Source organism: Aristolochia californica, unplaced genomic scaffold (assembly GCF_029961685.1).
Source record: "Aristolochia californica isolate CCGP_79_NKW_82.1479 unplaced genomic scaffold, dmAriCali1.0.hap1 SCAF_6, whole genome shotgun sequence".
NCBI lineage: Eukaryota > Viridiplantae > Streptophyta > Magnoliopsida > Piperales > Aristolochiaceae > Aristolochia > Aristolochia californica.
The window spans coordinates 41,977,206-41,994,337 of NW_027182257.1; the positions used below are offsets into that span (position 1 = coordinate 41,977,206).

Genomic DNA, 17,132 nt, shown 5'->3' on the forward strand with positions numbered 1-17,132 from the left:
AATACCTTGTGCCTCTGTAGCCTGATAGTGCACAACAAAAGCAGATAAATCTCAACGAGCCTATCAAAGAAAGACTTCGTGAACAAACGTTGATTTTTATTCTTTCATCCGGAGTTTTAGATTTCGAAACAGGTCTTCTTGCATCCAGATGAGTATTCTCTTTGAAACATAAATTTTGTCAGAACAGAGGAGCAAGCGCAGTTTTAATCAGGAAGCCATGTAGACGAGTTCCCATATTTGCTTTCAAGTGCCAGGTAAGAAACAATAAAAGAGGGCTCGCTGGCTCCTGAAATAGGGACTGTATGGATTAGGACACCAGAAAGTATCTATGAAAGATTAAAACTCTAATTGGATGTAAGACAATTTTAACACAAAATTACAGTCTAACATTACAGTGTGCAAGCAACCTACCTGCATAATGAAGGATTTTTTGTTCTAAAATCAAGTTGACATGGAAGTACCTGTACTAAGGTTGCTTCCTCTTTGTTAAGTAGGCTTTTCTGACTTATATTACAATATAATTAGTTAGCCAGAAAAAGAAAATTGAACCCACAAGACCAGCCAAAGAATGGGTCCAACACATCAAGGCACAACTCGTCTATAACCAACAGAAGTTGGAAGCATATTTGCAGATCTATAGTTGATTATTTATGGTACCCAAGAAAACCAAAAATATAAAAAAGGCAAAGCAATAAAAAACCAGAAAATTTATCGAGTCAACTTTCAATCAAGGTCTACTTTCCTGAGACGAATCATCATGGAATGTAATTCCAGGAGATAATCAAGAGTATGAACCAAAATAAAAAACAAAAGGAACTATCCACCATGACAATGATCTGTGATATAAACCGTGCGGCCAACAATATCGTTATTAATGAGGACCTCTAACGAACAAGCCAAGCAACAAAATGTATAACATGGCTCAGCAATGTTTTTTTGTTGGAGGAAAAAAATAACCCAATTTGCAAACAAGTATCTAATAAATAGGTTCAAGTACATAAAAAACATACCTACTTTTTCACAAGACTAGAACAGCAGCATGCACTAATTTCCAAACTACCAACAACAAATACCTAGATAGGTGCTGCACATGTCGTTCTAAAGTGCCCGGTCTGATTGCATCTACTACAATGTACAACACGTTTCACTCTGCCCCGGTCTTCTGCACGGACACGCTTTTTTCGTGGACGACCAGGTGGCCTAAGAGACTTGGGAGGATTGATGAGAATTTCGACTTTAGTCCCTGGATCCTGTGCTCCGTCTGACAATTCCTTCCAGAGGCTTTTGTCTGGGACAGGATGAATGGTCTGTGAGTAGGTTTTACGGTATGTTGCCACAGTGAAGCAGCTCTCAGTAAACCGGTGAACATTCTGTCGACATGAATGGAGAGCTGCTACAGCATGAGCACAAGGAAGTCCATATAGCTGCCACCCACGACATAGACAGCACCTGTTCCGAATATCTACAATATTTGTCCCCTCATGTGATATAACTTCAAATTCAGCCTCATTTGCCCTAAGAACCTGGTAGCTCCTAGCTCTCTCAAGAGCTTCCAATACTCTCCTCTCCGCCGTGGGAACAAGCACAGTGTTCCACTGCATGCTTGCTTCTCGCCTTTCATTGAACCATGTCATGAGCTGCCGCCGGATGCATTCCATCATCTGAATTATTGCAAGTCCAGAAGCTTCAAGTATCCAGGTATTCAGTGATTCAACTATATTTGCTGTAAGATGCCCAAACCGTGTCCCCTCAAAGTATGCCGTGGCCCACAGACGAGGAGGTATACGTCGAATCCAATAGGCAGCGTCTTGTGAAATTTCCTCAATTTCAAGTATTTTGGCCTCAAACTCAATAACTGTTAGTGCATGAGCAGCTTCCCATAAAAGATTTACAAGCATTGTATCATTGAACTCTTTACGAAAACTGTCACTGAGATGACGCATACAGAAACCATGAAAAGCAGTTGGGAAGTTAGCTTCCACTCCATCAACAATGCCCTTCTGCCTATCAGACAATATTGTGAGCCTTGGCATATTCTCTGTATTAGTCTCAAGGAGGTTATGCAACTCAGACAAAAACCACATCCAATTATCATCATTTTCTTCATCAACAACTCCGAATGCCAAAGGAAATAATGCCCCATCACCATCAAAACCAGTTGCAAATAGAAGAGTACCAAGGTATTTGCTTTTTAGAAGAGTTCGGTCAAGACCTAGAAGTGGTCGACATGCATTTACAAACCCATAAATAGAAGCATGAAATGAAACAAATAGCCTCTGGAAGCAATTATCTGCTGGGTTTCCATAGACAGAAGCAATGCTTCCTGGATTTGTCCTTCTAACTTGCTCGCAGTACTGGGGAAGAAGACGATAACCTTCCTCAAAAGATCCACGAACAGCTGCCATGATCCGCTCTTTACCTCGCCAGGCCTGCTTGTATGATAAGGTGATCCCATGGACCCGATGGATCTCCTCCAATATCTCTTTTGGTTTGCAATGCGGATTTTCACGTAATCTCTCCTCCACAGAGTTTGCCACCCACTGAACAGATGCTTGCTGATGACCAACATGGGTTATTCCACCACAAGTATGTTGTTCATGAATTGTCCTTATGGTGAAGGTAGGAACTCCAGGGAGCTTAGCAGCATGTATGCGCCAGGGACAACCTTCACTAGCACACTTGGCAGTAAATCGGCTTTTATCAGACTTAACTGTTTGAATCTCAAAGTGGAGGGCAATGGCAGCATCTCGCAGCGCCCTTCGGCAGGCCTTCACATCAGGAAATTCTTGCCCAACGGTAAGTTCATGAGTGGGGTGAGCAGCAATAATACGAGTCTGAACAACAGAGGAACTAGGGATTATAAAATGTGGTTGGGACATGCCCATTTCTTGGACTGGTTGGATAGCAAGTTCTTGTGATTGGACCGCAGATAATTCCATGTTCTGATCAACCCCCAAATCATGGTTGTCTGCCACAGCTAATTCATGATTATCCCCAAGATCTAACTCATGGTTTTGAGAAGCAAGGGCAAGTTCATGGTCATGGTCATCAACATGGTCATTTTGGTTGTGGCCAAGTGCTAATTCATGCTCATGTGTCTGCCGTAAGGCCAGCTCATGATCATGGGTTTGTCCAAGAGCCAGTTCATGATCATGTGGATGACCCATGCCAAGTTCGTGATCGTGGGTTTGGCTGAGGCCCAAGCCGTGGGAGTGGCCAAGAGCTAATTCCCGGCTCTGCCCAAGGGCTAGGTCATGACTTTGGCCAAGAACCAACTCATGGTTAGCCATGAAGAATAGACTCTTGAAACAGGCTATCAAATGATAAGAATAGCTCTCTCCTGGTAATGGAACACGGAGGAGGATCACCAAGTTAAAAACTGCTTATTAGCTTGTGCCTTCCAAGTGATCTTCACGCAAACCTGGCACAGAGAGAGCAGAAAACGTAAACAGAATATACAAAAAATATAGAATTTGTATAACGCAAATTGATTTATATCCATTATAGTATGAAGACGGGCAAAAAAAAAAAAAAACACCTGGAAATTTTGACTCCAATCCCTGCTTCACCACGTTTACTTCTCTGTTTAAACGCTGAATTCCCCCGCAATTTCCACAGTGACACATGGAGACGAATGGCACCAACAATCTATTACAAGAATCACCCAGCCGAGTATAAATATGCCACATGAATGAAAGCTGAAAAGAAACAATTCAATTATGTAAAGTAATTAACACAGCACCACACCGATAAAAAACACTGACTTCTCCAGAATACAACATATCCAGCATCCAAACAAGAACAAAAAACACCAAAAACGCAAAAAATGAAAAGCAAAATTCACAATTCAACCCAAAATAAACAAAGAAATATATATTTACATACCTCAACAATAAGAACGAGTCGGAACACAGGAAAAGAAAAACCTAGATTCCAATATAATTATTGTCCCCAGTGCCAGAACCTCATAAAACTTGGCCTCTCTCACTAAACCGAACCATGGAGAGAAAATTCATCACCTCAACGAAAACTCCCCACGATCGTGAAACAGATCTAGCACAAAAACCCAATTAGGGTTTGGGGATTGGAACAGAAGGGAGAAGCAAAACAAGTCCAACAGGCAGAATTTTTTTTTTTTTTTGAATTGGTGAGTGCCAGCGAAGTAGGAGAAAATTTGGCGGTAAGAATTGAGTTGAAGAAGGGCAATGGATTTGGAGAGAAAAAAAGAGAGAGAGAAAAGAGAGTTTATTCGCAGGGGCAAAGGGCAGAAGAGGGCTTTGCGATGGTTGGGGCGACAAGACACGCCGAGCCTGAATCTAAAAATATGGGCAATTACGTCCAGTTATAAAACACCTCCTCTCCGTCTCCTGAGAGCGGGCGCCTCTTGTTCCTCCGATCACGCAATCGAGATTTCCAAATAACGGGTCCCCACAAGATCATGCCGTGGATGAGATCCACGGCCGTAGGTGAATACTCGAGGGGATATACGACATTAATCGTCGAATCAACGGCTGCGAAGGAAGGAGAAGCCGTCAATTTGAAGGTAAATTATTAGTAAATGACGATATTAGGGATCTTAAATAAGGGCATAGTTGCTATTTGATAAGTTGAAAATGGTTTTGCCCCTGAGAGGTAAAGGGCACTTTAGTACCTCTATCTCCTCTCCAACGGCTCAAATGAGGAGTTTTCTCGCCACTTTTTGAATCTTCAAGGGTATTATTGCTATTTACCGCGCCGGACTAGCAAAACCGAGGCCCTTTTTCTAGTCTCTTCCTCCGGTCAGCCGTACATGAGATAACGCAACTTAATATAATTAACGCTGGAAATGTTTTGATTAAGCTCAGATTATTAACAATTGTCTCCCATGAATTTTGGACATTTTATGGGGACCGTGGGTTAGGTGTTTTGGCTTATGCATGAAGACAAGGGGTTTGCTGGTGAGGACGTATGGCTCTGGCTTGGGTTCAGGTTTGGTTTTGGGGTAGAGAACATAGTAGTCAAATTTATTTAAACAAGTTGGATATGAGTTTTACTTTTAATGGGTTGAATTTCAACCCATTGATAGCCTTAATGGATTGTCACCAACAATCTGAAGTTCTAACATCATGTGTACATATATAATGAGCCTTTATCAAGATACTTAGCAGCACTTATACATGCTGAAGTGATAAGAATCAGAGCTCCTAGTATTTAAAAAACACGCCATGGGAGGGTTCAAACTCAGAGATAACAATTACTTTCTGCTACAAACCATACTTCAGCCAGGAGCTCTTCAATATGATCCTTGAAGTACCTTCAGAGTTTCATGAATTCATTTGCACTTCAGGAAATAACCTAAGTTTCGCATTGATTGCGTATCAAAATCACCAGTCAAGATCTCTTCCTTTGGTTACCATTCTTCACCCAACATTTTCTATCAAGATGCCAATACCCTTCCTTTACCTGTGCAGCTGAGTTTAGGCAGTAGCTCAGAGACCACTCTTTGCATGGAAACACAAGAAACAGGATTACATTTTTCATTTATAGCTGTATTCGAGAGTAGCGTAATGTCGTTCTTGGTCGAATTCTCATGTACTATCTTATCCCAAAACTGATCATCTTCATAAGGATATGGATTCTTTAACAACTCTAAAACTTTGTCGAGTGTAGCAACATTGCGACCAGCTCCACATCCCATGGCTGTTGCAGCACCCACTGCATTTGCAAGTGCTAATGTATTTACAGCAGTCATGCCATGCAGGAAACCATATACGACAGCTGCACTATAACTATCCCCACACCCAACTGTATCAACAACCTTCACCTGAAAAAACACAAGAGTCTACCAAGGGTAAGATCACTGTTCAAATTTTTGGATACATATAATAAAAAGCTAATTGCATCAATAGCAGAAACAACCGTGACACATAAAGGCTGATAGGAGATACCTTGAGTGCAGGTGCACAAAATATTTTTTGTGGCGTTATTAAAATTGAACCCTTTGGACCCATCTTAATTATGACCCATTTTGTTTGTTCCCCTTTCCTGATCAACTCTTGCCCTGATAAGATTGGGTTTGTTATGCCAGTTAAAGAGAACGCCTGGAACAATGATTTGCAATAAAAAAATTTGGGTTAGATCAAAAGTATGCCAAACTTGTGTAAAATGGAAAACTCTAATAATCTTCTAACAACAAAAAAAATTAGGAGTTAATTGCCATTACATGGACCAAATAGTCATGCCTGCAGAATACACACCAAATAGATACGGTTGAGGAACTACTTTTCTGAAGAAAGCACAATCTCATTCATATATTACAGAGTGATTTCTAAAAAGTATGCCAGGGCCAAGGAAAGCAAGGGAAAAACTGTCATGATTCAATCAAGCTGCTTAAAACTTTATATTGACAAAACAATCTCTCCATGTGCTCCAGTACATTATAGCAAGACCTGTAACCCAAGAAACACACCTATAGATACCACAAGACCACTGTATTGCTACAAAAAATAAAACAAATAAAACCAAAATTAGGATGTTTTCACAGAAAAAGAGCAAACCTCCTCTGAAGTTAGAAGAAGCACATCACTCATCATCAACAAAAGCTGAAGTGCTCTTTGTTGCTCTAGGGTACCATGGAGAAGAGTCTTTCCTCGTGGTCCAGGATCAAAGAATACAGCAGTTCCAACATCTATAGCATATTCGACTGTAGCACCAATTAAACTAGGAGAAAGCTCATCAAAGACATAACCGTTACAGAATAGAATCTTAGTTTGTTTTATGGCAGTCTTGACTTCTCCAGAAAGATTGGTCATCCAACTGAATGCAGGATCCTCGCTAAAATCAGCTCGACTGGTAAAAAGAAACCAAACTATTTGAGATATATTCTATATACTGAATTCAATAAATAAAGCTGATATAATGATCACTTTTTTTTTTATGAAGATGTATTTTTGATATAATGATCACTGCAGGGCGGAAAAATATAAGACAAGAGTGCATCTTTATCGCTGGAAGTGCTAGAAGTGCCACAGACACCATTTGCCCAATGCATGCAAAAATTACCTATATATCTCATAATAGAAAGAAAAAGGATGGAAATAAACACATTTCCATGAACTTGTTTACCTGCAAAATCCATGTCGATGCCAAGGATCCACCAAAACCCAACAGAGAAGTGTTTCATACGCAGAAGTAACATGGTCTTCAGTATCTCTGTCCATTTCAACAATATCAATACCCTCATCGTGAAGCACATCCAGCAGGAAACGACCGTATATTTCATTTCCTACATGACCGAGGGCGATGCAATGGAGCCCTAATCTTGCTGCAGCTATAGCCAAGTTGCAGCTGCCACCAGCTTCCCAGAATTTCTTTACACAAAGCTCAAAATTAGTATCATATTTCCCATCAAAATCTATGAAAACATAAATGAAACAATTTCACTAGAGAATATCTGTATACCAACAATACATCAGCAGGCAGTCACCCAAGACATGTTATAGGCAAAAGGGTTTCATAGATACATATAAATCAGTTAATCAGTCATCATTTGATAAGTGGTAGAGACAAAATAATTAGTGGCATTCAAAGACCAAAGTAGTTATCACATCTAATTTTTTTATTTTGACAATCTCACTAGTGCTCAAAATTCTTTTTCTTTCTTCTTTTTTTTTTTTTGGGTGCAATGTCAATTAAAAGTACTATGGAGTCAACCCATAAAAGTTATCATTACTTTTTTTGATTCATGTCTCACCTTCAAAATGAGAAACATAAGTATGTTTCTTATTGCCTGAATGCTTCCTTTTTTTATCCAGTCCATAGAATAGAAGGACACCAATTTTCGACATTTCTAAAGTCCATGTAGCCTTCTAGAGCAGTTTATTCATAACATATCCATTCCATAGCCTCAAGCTACGAAATCGTTCACAGAAACAATCTTTTGAAGGTTCAGTTACTCCAACAGATAAAACATGTGAAGAAATTCTTCACCACTCTCATTTATGTAGATGAGAGCAGTCAGATAGCTTTTGGTTTAGATGTTAATCCCTACACTTAGATCTAATTACAAATAGAAGGATTTTCCTCTAAAAAGAGTACTTTTGTGCACATATGGTTAAAGTTTCAATTCTTCATATCACAGTCCATTGCCTTGTAAAATCATTTTGTGAACAATCTAAACATAATTATCTCTAAATCACAGTAAATTGTCCTTCAAACTTCAGAAGTTCTGTTGTTTGCATTGCTGGCAATTCCGGACTTGTGATGTTGGCGTTTTCTCCAACTTGAAACAATGGACTGCAATTTACCTTCTTTTCAATTTTTATTTTTTTTATTTTCATCTTTAAATAGCTACATCAGCAAATTTTGTCTTCTAGTTAAATACATTTCTTCCTCAACTTGATCGATTGAAAGTTGAAAGCACTGATAAAAGATGTAGTACATAAAAAGCAAACACTGATTAAAAGAGAAAAGTTGTTTCATGAATAGGAGGATTAGGCTCTACCGAAACCTTTTGGCGTCCTTACTATTTATGATGAAAATGAGACACAACAGTCTTTAATGGAGGAATTTGTCATTTTATAAGGAAACACTTGAAAATAATAAAAGTTCGGAATTTCTCTACGGAAAAGACTAAAAACACGGTCGATTTCTACGACATATTTGAGATTCTATTCATAGTTGTTAGACAACAACAACAACAGCATTCACCGTTCGAAATTAGCATTTATACGTGGATGCAAAATTCCGATCACGCTTTGCTAAAACATTCAAACAACTCATTCCAAGCAATTCCACATATAGAAACAAACCGTAAAGAAAGCCAACCTTATCCGGTCGAGAAGCTGCCAATCGCTCCATATACGCCAACCTCTCCTCAAACGGGTCCGGTGGCAGATTCGGTACATTGAGAACGATATCGACACAGAGGTTCCCTAGCGTCGCCACGTCCACCACCTTTCCCCCTTTCCTGACCTTCTCCTCTTCCCTAAAAGAATAAGGAAACCTCTCTGAACTCGAACGATTATTAGCAACCGCGATTCCATTACCCTTGCAGTTCCCAGCCAGCAGCGGCCGGAGCAGAACCCTGCGATTCGGCCTCCTCCGGGGATTTTGAAAAATGGCGCGAGCTTCGCGCCGGGAGACCGCACTGAAAGAGCAGTCGCTGCATGGAAGCGGGGATTTCAGGGTTTGGAGATGCATGTGGGCGAGTCGGAGAACGGGGAGTCGTGGGGAAAAATCTCAGACCAGTACAAAACTGTAAACGAAAACGAAATCTCTCTCTAAAAAGAGAAAAAATTGAAGGGACTGAAAACTGATTGTCTGATTCTGAGATGAAAAATAAAAAAAAATGGGTGCCCAAAGAATCAAGACGAATTAAAACAAGTAAATACAAGAAAACGGGCAACGGATGGCCTCTGGAGATCGAACTTGGAAGACGGGAAGGGAACTGGTTCCGATTCCGATTCTCAAAGGCCATCTTTTACGAGGGAGTGGACTACGACTTTGAAGCGAAAAGGGAAACGCTGAGGACTCGGGTGCTTGCACGTGTGGAACAAATGCGATACCAGATAACGGCAAGCGGGGAAGTTCAAAGCGTGTCGGGCTTCGAAGATCTGACTGGGTTAAGTGATGCACGAGTGACGAAGTGAAAGCAGATACGCCACGTGTGCTGTGAACCGTGGGAAGCTGGGAAAGAAACAGAAACCCAGTTAAACGAGTTCCAGCTGTTATACAGTTTCACTTTGGTCGGCTTTGACCCGGAAGCCGTCACTGAACTATGCTGTGTTTTTTCGGGAGGAAAGCAGCCAAGAACGAACTCAAATCTTTTGCAGCAAATGCTATTTAGGGGTAACCAAATCCTCAATCTTTCTCTTACTTGCTCTGTAGATGGTCCAAAATTACCGTTCTAAGGTTCCATTATGGTCACTCTTTAAACGTTCACGTCAAGCATCATCTCCCTCGTCTTTTTCCCAACCCATAAAAGCATCAAATGTAAGGAACTCGGTGCCTAGTGAGCCTTCATTTGAAGATGCCGGCCTCGAAAACACAATTGCTCTCTTCCATAAGGAGCTTCTGTCCAAACCCTTACCTTCGGCTTTGAAACTCAATTCCATACTGAAGGCAATTTCAAAAGTTAAACATCATTTAGTCGTTGTATCACTGTGTAAGCAAATGCATTCCTATGGTGTCTCTCTTGATTTCTATACGCTAAACATTCTGCTCAGTTCTTTCTCCCAGTTAGGTTATGCAAGTTATGCATTCGCAGTGTTTGGCGGAATTCTTAAGTGGGGTCATTCGCCTGATGTACTCACCTTGACCTTGTTGATTCAAGCGTTGTGTGTGGAGGGTAAAATTGTGGAGGCGGTTGATCTTTTCACTAAATTGGTAGAGAAAAACTACCCGTGTAATGCGGTTACCTTTGGAATTCTGATTAATGGGCTATGTCGAATGGGGCACACGAGACTAGCTCTCAAGATGCACAGTGAAATGGCTAATTATGGTGACATAGGAGGGCCCAATGTTGTCACATTTAGTACCATTATAGATGCTCTCTGCAAAGATGGGTTAATTGATGAAGCTCGCTATCTGTTTGTTGAAATGGTTGATAAGAAGATTGAACCAGATGTAGTTGTTTACAACTCGTTGATTAGTGGGCTTTGTAATGTTGGGAAGTGGGAAGAAGCCATGAATTGCTTTGATGAAATGATATGTAGTAGGATCATGCCTGATATAGTAACTTATAATGTGCTAATAGATGCACTCTGTAAAGGAGGGAAGCAAATAGAAGCGTTCAAGATGCTAGAGTCGATGATTAAAAAGGGGTTGAAACCTAACACTGTCTCTTACACAACATTGATGGATGGACTTTGCATGGAGGGTCAGGTTGATGAAGCAAAAAAGCTTTTTGATTCTTTGCTTGACAGGGGTCAGAAATATGATGTTGTATGTTATACTGCATTGATGAATGGATACTGTAAAGTTGGGAGGATTGATAAGGCTGTGGTAATATATAATGAAATGATGGGCAGGGGACTTAATCCAACAGTCATTACGTATGGCACTTTGCTGGGTGGCCTTTGCGAAGCAGGGAATGTTCAAACTGCACTAAAGTTATTCACAGAGATGACTTGTCGTGGTCAATGCCCTAGCTCTGTGACTTTTCTTATATTGTTGGATGGGCTCTGTAAGAACCAGTCTGTAAAAGAAGCAATGGAACTGTTTCGGACAATTGATGGTTATGGAATTAAACCAAATATTAAGCTTTATAATTCTCTTATAGATGGGTGGTGCAAAATTGGTGAACTTGGAATGGCTACGGAACTATATGATGAAATTTTTGAAAAGGGTTTATTGCCAAATGTTGTAACATACAATATTATGATCAACGGATTGTGCAGAGAAGGGCAGTTGGAAGAAGCAAGTAATTTATTCGTGAATATGGAAAGAAGAGGTTACATGCCAGATGTATTTACATTTAACACACTTTTAAGAGGTTACTGTAAGGAGAACGAGAAGGCCAAGGCAGTTGAACTTCTCCGTAAAATGGTTGAGAGAAATATCATTCCTGATACTTGCACTGCATATATAGTATTGGGCTTGCTTTCAAGTCATGAGAGATCTCATGATTGTTTAGATCCTTTTCCAGCATTTCATCTGCCAAATGAAAATAGAGATAACCCGCTCAATGTTGAGTCTCTAATGTCATATCTCAAGTACCATTTCAAACTTGATGGGTAATAGTATTTTAAAGGAGTATTATGCGACCTGATGTTTTATCCTTTATTATGACCTGGGTTCTGCAAGCATTTGGGTAACTTTGCTCATTTTTATTGGTGCTACTGATGTTGAACCAGTGTGAAAGGGCCTTCAGTCAAAGCAACTTAAAAATGAAGCCAATGCCACATATTCACCTCTTGATGTAAATGTTTCTAAGCTTCTTGGCCCCAAGTTTTTGGGAGGATGAATTTGTGGCTTGAATACTGTCTTCATTTTTTATGCATCTCCTGGCAATTAAATTTTGATTGTATACGAAGCTTCTGCAGAAATGTGACATTCAGTCATTCAGCTTTTTGCAAAACATTATGTTGACAAGCATCAAGTTGAAGAGACATTCAAGCTCTTTACTGAGTTGCTGGAGAAAGACTGTTCATGTGCTTCAGTTTTTTGCAAAGCATTATGTTGACAAGCATCAAGTTGAAGAGACATTCAAGCTCTTTACTAAGTTGCTGGAGAAAGACTGTTCATGTGCTGCAGCTATCTATGGCACACTGCTGGAAGCGTTATATGTCAAGCAATGCAAGACTTGCACTTGACTTGCATAATCAACTGGGTATTTCGGTGACATAGGTCAGCCTAATGTTGTTAATTATTGTACCATTGTAGCCTGGAATTTCAAAGATGGATTCATATGCGAAGGTCTGGTTTTGTCTAACAAAATGGTTGATCTGAGCATTGAATCATATGCAGTTGTTTATGGCACATTGATTAGTGGTCGTCCTACTGTGGGGGAGTTGGAAGAAGACATCAAATGCTTTTGTGACATGATTGCCAGGAGACCCTACCACATATAGGGACAGTCAAGTCTGTTAGTTCTGCTCCATGCAATGGAGGGCAAGCCAGAGAACAATGTAATTATTGGAAATAATGACTTAAGGGGATAGGCTTCTCCTTGGGGCATGGAGCTAGTCTGTGAAGCCAGGAAGCTTTTGGTCTCTTTGATTGATGAAGGTCACAACTTTATGTGTTAGGACTGTTAGTTGCACTTGCTAACTAATGAGTGCTGCAAGAATCACAGGGTGGATGAGGTCTTGGATACACGTACCATAGAATGCTTCATAAGGTGGCCAAGGCTAATATAATTACACACAATACTGTGATAGATGACCTGCACCAAGAAGAAAATCCCAGAGCCAAGGAAAAGGGATAAATAAAAGAGCCTCGCCAGTCTAATTTCCTGTCCACTGGTGCAATTCAAGCACTGGAGTTGAAAGTTAGAATCGATCACATCTGTATCTTTCCAACCAATAAAAGCCTCTCCCTTCTGCAGTCACATGACATGAAACCATCAACAATGGCCTGTTTACATGTTACATCATGTGTAATGTTTGATATTTCTCATATTTGGAAGATATCATTATGTTGTAGTTTCAAGTTTAATCGAGTGTAACAATCCATGTAGCAGATGTTACTTAATAATACTTGTTCGTCTGGTATGCTTCAGGTTTTGGTACCCAACGCTTCCATTGCCTCTTCAGTGGTGGACTTGCTTTCAAATGATCATGAATATTTGGGATTGCTTCCTACCTATTGCTGCAATGTGAGAACAGATAACAGGTCTAACGAGTTTTTAGTGTCACTGAACGACCTGTTTGAATTTAATACTGTTAGTAAGTGTTCTGGTTCAAAGTAGAACTGCTTTTCAGGGTTCTGGATCAAGCAAGTGTGCATTGTTAAGTGCTCTAAATTCATGGATAACAAAACTAATTAGCGTTCTGGGCAATAAATCATCTATTATATAGTAGCGGTCCCTAACAATTGCTATCAAAACTGTTATAAAAAGCAAACAACATCATTTTTGGTTTTGTCAATACGAAAATGGTAGTGGAGAATAAAAGGAGGCCGCTCAGCTCACTTGGAGAAGGGATAAAAAATGTTCTTATTCAATGAGACTTCACGTATTCCTGAACTATGTGAAGTCCCTCAGACTCTTCGCCATAATCCTGCAAGCCATGAAAATACCAGTTGTTAGATCTTGTTCAGATTTATAAGTTAAACAACTCATACCAGGACTTAAAAAGGCCTTGCCTTGATAACTAAACATGAGCAACCCACGACCTTCCTTGCTTTACCCTCAGAGTCAATCTTGCATAGCTGCCACGACAGTGTGTTTAAAATGAATAAACATGTCATAAAATCAGACAAAACGAAATCAAACAGATCAAACTAAGACCACAAAAATCGCATATCAATGCACCAAATTGACTGTGTACAACTAGACCTGAAAACAAAACATACTCGTGGAAATACTGGAAATGGGGCATAAAACAAACAACGTATAGCAGTAATGGAAAAGGTCAAGGCAAATGGTTGCACAACAACTGAGAAGCAAGACTCAAAGGGCAGGTGTGAGTGAGAATCTAGGCCTGAGAATGATGAATAAATAAAAGTCAATCAACTTGGTATTTCAAGGTTAAATCTAGTAGCTTGATACTGCAAAAGCTTCAGTGGATAAGAGTGTGAGTGAGAATCCAAGCCTGAGAATGATGAATTGAAAAAGGTCAATCAACTTGGTATTTCAAGGTTAAATCTAGTAGCTTGATACTGCAAAAGCTTCAGTGGATAAGTTACCTTACTGTAAGAAGTTCTAACAGCAGTCAAGAAAAAATGAGCTCTCTAATTAGGAGCCCAAAGAATTCCAGAAATTGGTCAAGGAACAAGCTTAGTACAATTGATGGAAGGTTAGCAGCTAAAAATTAGATTCGAACAGTTTAGACAACATATGCACATGATTCAGGTGTGTCCCTCCTTTTTGTAACCTTGATTATCACTAAATAAAGATCACAAAACCTTCAATAACTTGAGCAATCGTGGTACACTAAAAAATGTATAGAAGAAAACAAGGAGTAGAGAACCAACATACATTTCAGTGATGCTTATAATTTGTAAATTTATACTTACACCAGCCCACTCCCCAAGAGTCTTAGCACTCGGTACCGAAACTAAGCTAACTCCGTGATCAGCACAGAGTGCTTTTACCAATTTAACATAGTCTGGCTGGTTGCAATCCTCGGCCAGCACACAAAGCTGAGCAGCATGTTTTTCTATTACCTTGGCTCCCTCGTGGAGCCCACGAACTAACCCATCATGGGCCAATGACTTTTTCAAGACCAGCTGAAGAGCTGTCATCAGATCCATCGGCTCACCTAAAGCAGGAGTTGCCTCAGCCACAGCACTGGAGCCCTCCTCGCTGCCAAAGATGACAAGGAAGTGTTCAACAAGGCAGTTAACAAAACATAAGGTGGGATTCTTTCACTTAAAGGGTGCCCATTTACCAGTGACCCTCCTATTTCTTTTCTTTCGTTTCTTTGTTTTTTCTTTTTAAGTGGGAAAGAATCCTTAGTATAATTCATTTCTCAGCTAACAAACGCATGGAGTTCATTCAAGGCATTTTTTCCAAATGTTCCCAGTGCAAGGAGATCATGGCAATGGAAATTCAAGTAACATGTAGCAGTTTGTTCGAGGCCGCCTTCAAAACGAAGAAAATTTGAGAGGCACGGAGAACTGCTGAAGTCTGATGTCGCCAATCTTCAATGCAAAGGTATGCCATTTGAATCGACAACTTTGCTCTGCTAATTGGCTTTCCAGTTTCCCAGATAGTTCGATGAAAAAATACGTAAAAGAGTTTGTTTTTTTTTTTTTTTTTGCAACAGTTTCATTGTAACAAAAACCAGTACAAGAACAAAGTAATATGGGAGTAATCTAACGATATAAAAAAAGTATGTTTTGATTATTTATTTGTAAGAGAGAAAAGCAAAAAGCGATAATAGTGAAAGACCGGAAAGAAAAAACTTGTAAGAAGTACCAAAATCCAATAAGATAGGATTAACATACCCGCCGGACATTTTCCCTTGCGAGATTGGAACTAACAGAGATAGACCTGCTCAAACAAAACAAAATTAATTAGATAAGACAAAAAAAATCCATAGTGCAAACTCAAATCAAGTCAGGTTTACCCCAAAAAAGAGAGAAATTTTTTTTTGAATTAGAACTTTGGATTGTCTAACACAAATTGAGCGAGAATGAAAAGATATGAATGAAAGATTACTCGATAAGTATGTCGAGCGCTGAGTTGCAACGTCTGTTGCAAGACCAGAGGCAGCCGCAAGAATTAGGGTTTAAGGGTAGCTGAAGTAGTCCGCGCGCGGGATGGCATTTGATCCAGGGATAAGTGACAGTTCATCTGATGGGCTTTTAACGATCAGGCGCCGTAACGGAATCCAGATTTGAGCCCATAGTAATATGACAGGACCATTGAGCCGAATTGGGCTTCAATTTTGCTGGAGCCCAAGTAAACGTCCTTCAATATATTTGATTCGTTGTGGATATTTTTGAAGTTTAATATTCTTAGAAATAATAAAAATATATATAGTATTTTAAAATACATAATAGACGAATATTTATTATATAAAAATTAAGATAAATATTTTCAAATCCTAAGTTTAATATCATAATTTCACATTTATTTTAAAATTTTTAGAAAACTCAAGACCAAAACTATAATTTGTTATGGTCCAAGGTTAAATACTTGCTTTCTGTTACCTAGGTCGGTCTTTTGGATAGTATTAGCTAGGTATTTAACATAATATTATCTCAAAGAAAATAGATTGGGTATTTTCTGTTAGACTTGATGTCTAATAATAATAAAATAAAACATCATAGAAATAGCTATTAAATTATTCGATAATTCTCCTTATCATGAGAGTCATACATATTTTATAGAATTGAAATAATAAGAATAAAGAGAGCATACCTTTTTTCTTGAAGAATATAAATGAAATTTGAAGTGCACAAGATAACCTTTGATAATTCGTTTACAAGTGATAAGCTTGCTCCCGTTCAGCCAAACTGGGTGTGCAAATAGCCTTCGCCTCACTTGTAAGACCATGAAGGAATTTATAGATTTCCAAAGGGTGTGGCACTAATGACTATTCATAAGGATACATCCCCTTAGGAAAGATACATCCTCTAAGGAGAGATACATCCCTTAAGGAGAGATACATCCCCTCAAGAGAGATACATCTCCTTATGCCCAAGGGATGTGTCCAGTCAATATACCCAATGAATCTACCTCTACGGGGGGATGTGTTGGCCATTATTCCCTTTACTGAACATCCAATGACAAAACAACTAGAAGTGGGCCCCACGCCTCTAATATCTTGGTAATTTTATTTTATAAATAATATATTTGAAACCATAATTCCAACAAACTCCCACTTGGTTTCAAATCTATTTCAATTTCCGATTTTCGAAAAAACATGAAAAATCAATTTTGACACATAAAACCATACCATGACCATAGGCATTACCTTAAACACTTTAATATACATGTGTAGTTAACCCGGGCCTACACAATATATATATCTTAGATATCC

The 17,132-nt window shown here is 39.3% G+C and overlaps 4 protein-coding genes and 1 non-coding gene across 8 annotated transcripts; 1 reads left to right on the plus strand and 4 right to left on the minus strand.

The window, feature by feature from the left end:
* Nucleotides 1-863: 863 nt before the first annotated feature.
* LOC137935146 (uncharacterized) lies at nt 864-4,299 on the minus strand. 4 transcript variants are annotated; one of them, XM_068779814.1, is made up of 3 exons: nt 3,886-4,299; nt 3,539-3,648; nt 864-3,421 (listed from the first exon to the last, which is right to left on the minus strand). In XM_068779814.1, the coding sequence occupies exon 3, from the start codon at nt 3,288-3,290 to the stop codon at nt 1,074-1,076; it is 2,217 nt and encodes a 738-aa protein (XP_068635915.1). In that variant the 5' UTR covers nt 3,291-3,421; nt 3,539-3,648; nt 3,886-4,299; the 3' UTR covers nt 864-1,073. The 4 variants fall into 4 exon arrangements, with proteins under 4 accessions (XP_068635915.1, XP_068635916.1, XP_068635914.1 ...); XM_068779815.1 differs by having other exon boundaries at nt 3,570-3,698; XM_068779813.1 differs by having other exon boundaries at nt 3,539-3,698.
* A 791-nt stretch (nt 4,300-5,090) lies between these two features.
* LOC137934811 (uncharacterized) lies at nt 5,091-9,422 on the minus strand. The gene is made up of 5 exons (XM_068779346.1): nt 8,806-9,422; nt 7,105-7,349; nt 6,537-6,828; nt 5,928-6,080; nt 5,091-5,803 (listed from the first exon to the last, which is right to left on the minus strand). The coding sequence occupies exons 1-5, from the start codon at nt 9,178-9,180 to the stop codon at nt 5,417-5,419; spliced, it is 1,452 nt and encodes a 483-aa protein (XP_068635447.1). The 5' UTR covers nt 9,181-9,422; the 3' UTR covers nt 5,091-5,416.
* Nucleotides 9,423-9,756: 334 nt separating this feature from the next.
* LOC137934728 (putative pentatricopeptide repeat-containing protein At1g12700, mitochondrial) lies at nt 9,757-13,097 on the plus strand. The gene has a single exon (XM_068779232.1). It carries the CDS (start codon nt 9,868-9,870, stop codon nt 11,716-11,718), a length of 1,851 nt encoding a protein of 616 aa, XP_068635333.1. The 5' UTR covers nt 9,757-9,867; the 3' UTR covers nt 11,719-13,097.
* Nucleotides 13,098-13,464: 367 nt separating this feature from the next.
* LOC137934503 (small ribosomal subunit protein eS12-like) lies at nt 13,465-15,907 on the minus strand. Its single transcript, XM_068778883.1, has 5 exons — nt 15,806-15,907; nt 15,592-15,637; nt 14,659-14,947; nt 13,786-13,851; nt 13,465-13,700 (listed from the first exon to the last, which is right to left on the minus strand). Exons 2-5 carry the CDS (start codon nt 15,600-15,602, stop codon nt 13,641-13,643), a joined length of 426 nt encoding a protein of 141 aa, XP_068634984.1. The 5' UTR covers nt 15,603-15,637; nt 15,806-15,907; the 3' UTR covers nt 13,465-13,640.
* On the minus strand, nt 15,202-15,327 carry LOC137935571 (small nucleolar RNA snoR86). Its single transcript, XR_011109272.1, has one exon. It is a non-coding gene; the product is annotated as a small nucleolar RNA snoR86 (small nucleolar RNA).
* Nucleotides 15,908-17,132: the final 1,225 nt, after the last annotated feature.